Here is a 6,601-nt window from a genome sequence, read left to right on the forward strand (position 1 = left end):
AGGGTCGGGTTCTGGGCTGGCGGTGCTGTCACACTGTGGCTCTGCCAGCCAAGCTGCAGCTCCAGGGTGGGAGGGATGGGGCAAACCCAGTTGGGGCCCAGCTCCCTCAGCCCCAGCGTGGTGACATCGGGCACTGAGTCCTGGCTCACCTGCAGGTGACACCAGGCAGGCTCTTGATGGGGCACCACAAAGGTTTGTCACTGATGGGGTTTCCCCAGACCTACTCTGTAATTAATCGACAGGGAATTAGTTGCACTAATTTCCCTTAGCTGCTATAGAAGCTTACTGCAAAAAACATCCCACCTGCCATGACTCTGGCATCCTGGGATGTGGCAGCTGCAGGGGGGGGCCAGAAAGCCCCTGGGATGTCCTGGCACAGGCCAGGGAGTGCCAGCACAGCACAAGCAGGAGAAGCACTGGGCCAGTGCTTTATGGTCCTCTCCCACGTTCTGGGAAAATGTGAACTATTTTGTGACCAATGATATTTTATAACAAGACTGGATGTGATTACCCATGTGTACCTAGGGGAACAGCTTGTACCGTTCAGGATTCGTTATGTAAACTTGGGTGAGAAGGTCTTAAAACCCAGGAGGAAGGCATTGGTGTGAGAGGCGTTGTGGCAACAGGGTGATTCACCCGATTCACCCTGGCTCCGGCAGCTCCTGCCTCTGCTGCGCACGGGGTGAGCACATCCCACGGGGACTGCAGTGAAGCTGCAGTGAATAAATCTAGGGAATGCATGTTTTGAATCCCTAGAAACACACTGGGACAAAGCATTCGAGTGGCAGAAGGCAGATTTGACCCCATATCCCATACCCCACACCTGGTGTTGGATGAGGCTGGGCTGGCTCAGTTGCCGGAGGTTTCGCTCTCCCGTGGGCAGTGGACAGGCAGGTTGGGCATACACTCGTTCATGTCACTCGGTCCCACAGAGCCTTTGCTGGAGCATCCCCTCCTGTGCTTCATGTCTCACTGCTTTGGAAATGCTGCCAATGCCAAGGGTCCTGAGGGCACCAGTGGTCCTGGGAGAATCACATGGAGTGCTGAGCAGGGCCAGCAGCCCACTCACATGCCCAGCAGCACAGAGAGTGCAGACCCCACGGGGTGCAGCTCCCACACAGCTCCTTTGGGAAGGGAAACTGAGACGGGAGTGCAAGACTGGGAGGGACAAAGTGGAGAGGGAGTGTTAGAGGAAAGTGCCAAGGCCTGGGTGAGGATAGGAGAGGACAGAGCAGCAGGAACACACTGTCTGCAGCCCCAGGGGTGGGTGTGTTTCCCTGTTTACACCTCAGGCTGTGTTACAGCTGGGCTGGGGAGCAGGTATTGCTGTAGGTCAGCACCCTGAGCCCACAGCTGCCTGTGCTGGGGCTGAAGGGGAGAGCCATGGTGCAGCACAGCTGGCTGCTGCAGGAACCCGCTGAGCGGCATTCCGCCCTAAGCCGCAGGGACAGGGACAGCGACAGGGACGGCTGGCAGAGCCCCTGCCCTCTGCCACCACTGCTCCCACTGCCACCTTCAGCTCCCCATGGCCAGGCCATCCGGAGCCTGCAGTGCTCTGGACAGGGATGAGTGGGATGTGGAAGAGCCTTTGCTTTTGGGAAGAATGGGGACAGATGGAGAGAAAAGAATTTCATAAACCCTCACAGGCTTGGGGTGCTGCTGCCAGAACAGGTCAATCCCAGGAGCAGAGCCTCTCAGGAGTGGAGTGGTGGATAATTGTGCTGTCATTCTGTGATGCACCGTGTGTCCAGCACAGGCACCTTGTGTTGGCGGTGATCAAGTGGCTGCAGACTGGCTGGTGCAGCCTGAGCAGGCAGCCCTGGCTCAGCCCGGGGTGAGGTGAGGCCACTGGGGCTGGCTGGGCTGGGTGGACGAGCACATGTGGGCACAAGGGCAGCACTGGGTGGGCACCCCTGGGAGTCTGGTGGAGCTGAGGGCTGTTGCCAGCGCTGCCCTCTGGAGCAGTGTGGCACTGAGACCCCAGCGCAGCATGGGGCATCAGCAGAGGCTGTGAGCAGCAGGGAGAGCCGGGACCGGTGCTGCCCACAGCCAGAGTGGCACAGCAGGGCAGTCCAGTTTGGATGGGAATGCCCAGCCCTGCGATGGCATTACGGCGTGTGCCTGCGGAGGCGTAGGCTCCCGGCGAGGACTCTGCACGTCCCGGTCAGTCCTGTTCGCAGGGAGATGCCAGCGCCGGGATTAGTGCTGGGGCCGTGTCATGGCATGTCACTGCGGACCGAGCTGCAGCCGCGGGTCAGGCTGACTCATGCTGCCTGAACTGCTCCGGGGCTGCCACAGCTCCACGGCCACGGCGCGGGATGCTCTGACTGCTGGAAAATTCTTCCAAAGTGTGGAGCACAGACCAGGCTGGTGGGGACGGCTCGGACTGGGTGTCTGGTGTGAGGAACTGCCCCGGGGCGGCCCAGCTCTGGCTGCTGGCAGTTCCAGCGCTGGCTCATCCTGCCCTGAAGGCGAAGGGGTGAAACTAAACTATTCACGATCTCCAGCTCTGTTTGGTCTCCTCAGAGTTGGGTGTGAGCACAGGAAGAGGCTCAGAGCCTGGATTTTCCATAGGCATGTGCTGGAGATGCCTTTTCCCAACCCAACCCCATTTATATTAATGAGGCATTTAACTTCCAAACCTGTTTGTGGACCACTGGATGTCACCTCTCTGGAAGGGGCCTGGGCAATGTTTAACCCTGTTGGTGCTGCCTGGCTGAGTGTGCTGGGAGCAGCTTTGGGCAGCTGCCCCTTCACTCTGCTCTGGGGGAAGCTGGGGTCACCCCTCCAGGCTGGCATCCCCACACTGACAGATTCCTACCATCCAGCAAACCTTCTCTGTGCAGCTGGATTTTCCTCCTCCTCAGCTGTTTTACCCCGTACAGCTCCTCCACCACCTCCGACTCTCTCCCCTCTGGCATTGGCTGGTGCGGGGGCTGCGGGGGAGGGGTTTGCCCCCTGCTCCGAGGGCTGGCCCCGGCATGCCAGCAGCCTTTCCTGTGAGTCACCAGCACCTGCTGCTGCAGGTTTGTTTTGACATCTCTCCCTAGCTTTGCCTGCAATGCTGCCTGCACCTTCACTGTGTTCTCGGGTACCACAGCCACTCCCTGGCAGCCTCGTGGTGCTGTGAAGCTGAAGCTGTGGCTCTGTGGGGTTGGGGCCATCATCATCCTCATCCAAGAGCACGGGAACTCTGGCTGCATGGGTTTCCCAGGGCCAGGAGGAGAGTGGGGGCTGCTGGCAAGTAGGGGTCTGTCTGCTCTTGGGCCCTGACTGGAGCTGTCTGGGCTCCCACCACTTGTCATGAATCTCCTGGGAACACTGTCCCCATGGCAAGAGACCAGGCTTGCCACTTGACCCTGGAACTGCAGATATGGAGGACAGGCTGTTGCTGAATCATGGATTTTACAGGATGTTGTTCCCAAAAACTCTGAGCTGAGATTCTCAAATGATGTGGGTTTATGGTGTTTAGTGTGTGCCAGTCCTGAATTCTCAGCCTGCCCTGGATGATTTTCTGTGTTAAAGGTGACCCAGGAGTTCAGCACAGTTCAGTGTATAATGCACATTGAAGTTTGTAGCTCTGTGTCTCTCTGTCTCCTGAGGATTATTCAGACATGGAAAAAAGGTGCTGCACCTGTCCTGAGGGAAACTGCAAACAGCACCTGCAGAAGACCTGTGCTTTTCAGAGAATCTAAAGCCAGTGTTCATCCCAAAAAGTGCCTGTCAGGGCACATGTCCCAGGGTTATCAGTGGGAGAGCCCTGACATTCCCACTGCTGGGAACACTGCAGGTCAGCAGCCTTGTTCTCCATCAAAGGATATTTTCTTTACTGGAACTGCAGTTCTCAGTATAAAGTGTGGCCAGTCCCTCCAGCTGCTTTTGTGCAGGGCTGGCACCATTCTGTTTATTTTCCAAGGCTTTTGTTTTGCTCTGGGGAGGCTTTAGAAACACAAACCCCTCACCCATCCTGAACTGTGCCAGTTGCTGGTGCCTTCCCTGGCCACAGAGCCAGATGCAGGGCGATGCTGCAGGCAGCAGCTGCAGGGGATTCTCTCCTTCTGGGGTCCGATTGCATGGTCAGCACCTGCTGATTTAACCCAGCTCTGGAGGCTGGAGGGTTGCTGGCAGTGGGCAGAGGTGCTTGAGTGGTGTGAGAGGACGGGGACACCCAGTGAGCAGCTCAGCAATGGGAAAGGAGCTGTACCAGCAGCAAGCTGAGCTCTGGCAGCCTCTCCTTGGTGCTGCCTGCACCAGTTGTGAACAAACCTTGTGGAGAGCTGTGGTCTCTTGGGTGCTGCTGCACACACAGGTGTGGATGTGGAATGGAGGAACTGTGGTATATCCCATTTTGTGATGTTTGCTGGGTTTCCTGAGGAGGTGACTCCCTCCCTCCCACCACCATATGCCCCTTGCAGGCTGTGCTCTGTGAGTTGGAGTCACAGCTGACCCATTGGGAGGAAGATCCTCAGTCAGATGTAACTGAGCCAAAACAGCTCCTGTGTCAGCAACACCAAGCTGGCAAAGAAGGAGTTTGTGGTCAGATGTTCCCTATCTCTGGACTTTGCTGTTATTTCCACCACTGCTGTAGTGGAGACAGCTCATGCCTGCAGCACTGAGTGGGGAATGGCACTGAAGTGTGTGGGGCTCCCTGGCCTGCTCTGCTCTCCTCTAGGTCTGTCCTGCCACTGTTGCCCATGGGGCAAAGCCTGTGTGATGTGTTGGTGTTTGATGATGTTAGAGGTGATGGGGATGAGCCAGGTTTACCCTGAGCTCCTTGCTGAGCTCTCAACAGGGACTCTGAGGTCCTGTGGTCTCTAAGGGACTGCCCAGGAGTAGAGCTGCCTGGGGCCACCTGAGGTTCCAACATTTTTGGTCCCTCATGGTTGACTCTGCTTTCTGAAGGGCATTTTTGCTGTTGCTCCCATTTGCACCTTACCTGCTCCTGAGATGGGTCCAGCAGCATCCCCCACCTCATCTCTACAGAGGGCACCTGGCTGGGGGCTCAGACCTGCTGAGAACCCACAGCCTCAGGGCAGATAGGCAGGTGCCATCAGCTTGTGGGATGCCTGCATGGAAATAACTCATATAGTGCTGATTTGAAAACAAGAAAAGACAAAGCAATTACTCAAAAATAAATCTTTATTTTTTCAGTTTATCATCTATTTAAATAATCCCATTAAAACAGGTATTATTGCACATTAAAGAACCTTTCTGGATTCTTGCTGCCCTATATAAAATAAGCTCATAGAAAAGGAAAGGAAAGGAGTCTGGTGCAGGACTGGCATCTGGGGAAGGGCACTGCAGCAGTCCCTGGCCACCTGTGCACAATGGGTTGGGGCAGTGGGAGCAGCACAGCTCGGAGCACAGGAGGCAAAACACAGGTGCTGGCACTGCACTGGGGATCTGAGTGGGTGTGGGCAAGGTGAATGAGGTACAGGTGGGAAGAGGTTTCCTCTGGCTGCCACTGCAGCCCTGCCTGGCTCCATCACCCCCATGGGCACTGCCAGCTCCAGGGTAGGCAGGTGGGGAACTGGGCAGCTGCAGGAGGAAGTCCTTGCCTGGGGCTGAGCAGGAAGAGAGCAGCCAGCAGCATGAGAGGCTTCTAGGAAGTCACTTAACAAGCTCCTTGGAAGTTATGTTTAAGGGCTGGCTGAGTGATGTGGAATGGAACAAGCTTGCAGAGGATGCACTTCATTACTGCACTCTGAATTGGATTTTGTGCCCTGTCAGATGATTCTTTGGGGATGACTCGGGCTCTCCTGCCCAAGCTGTGTAATAACTTGTTCTACAAGCACATCTCTGGCTGTCCTGGCTTTTCATCTCTGAATAAAGAGCTCCTCAGGCCACTGCTGGAATCAGGTTTCTAATGAAAATTCAAGTGAGAGCTTTCCTTTTATCTGTTTTGTGCTCTTCCCAAGCCTCCATCATGCCCCTTCCTACAAATGCCATGCTGCATTCCTGAAAGCCTGTTTTTTTTCCCAAAAGTCCAGTCACACAGCAGGGAGCAATTAGTGTTAATGCTCAATGTGGCATCAATCTTCTGCTGTGGAATAATTCCTGCCCACATGCAATGGGGTGTGTGCAGCTGGTGTGCTAATGTGTGCCTCTGCCTGGTGAGACAGCCCAGCTCAGTGCCACATCCTGCTCCAGCCATCTCCTGCCATCATTAACTTGAGAACTGATGCTGCTTGACGCTCCTAATGTCTCTGAGCCCTTGGCTTTTATGTCTGAGCTTTGCTCAGGGCAGTTTTGAGTGCCAGTTCAATCCCTGAATAAGGGTCTGACTTGACAGCCCTTCAGTGCTCATTTGTGCCTTTCAGCCCTGGACACGTGGGTCCAGCACCCACCTCTTTGGGCATCTGGGTGGGTGGGTGACAAGTGTCAGTGCTGGCCGAGCTCCAGCGTGTCGGGCAGCTGCTCTGTGAAGGCGTGCCGCAAAGTGCTGTAGTTGGGGGGGGGAGTCCTGGGCAGGGGGCTGTCCTGGGGCAGCGGCAGGCGCAGGGCCGTGTTGAAGGTGGGCAGGTCCTCGTCGATGCAGACAGGGTTGTCGTGGCCATGTCTTTCCACGTCCCTGGCCTGGGGAGGCTTCCCCGACCCGGCA

General features: G+C 56.2%; 1 protein-coding gene across 1 annotated transcript in view; it reads right to left on the bottom strand.

Moving 5' to 3' along the window:
• Positions 1-6,381: 6,381 nt before the first annotated feature.
• Positions 6,382-6,601, bottom strand: part of SCNN1G (sodium channel, non-voltage-gated 1, gamma subunit) — a gene marked incomplete at its 5' end in the record, with an annotated part of 10,205 nt that continues 9,985 nt past the window's right edge. Inside the window, one exon of the mRNA XM_009080074.1 lies at positions 6,382-6,592. Within this exon, the coding sequence (XP_009078322.1) occupies positions 6,382-6,592 (211 nt within the window). The remainder of the gene's footprint in view (positions 6,593-6,601) is intronic.

The sequence above is a fragment of the Acanthisitta chloris genome, unplaced genomic scaffold (assembly GCF_000695815.1).
Source record: "Acanthisitta chloris isolate BGI_N310 unplaced genomic scaffold, ASM69581v1 scaffold5958, whole genome shotgun sequence".
NCBI lineage: Eukaryota > Metazoa > Chordata > Aves > Passeriformes > Acanthisittidae > Acanthisitta > Acanthisitta chloris.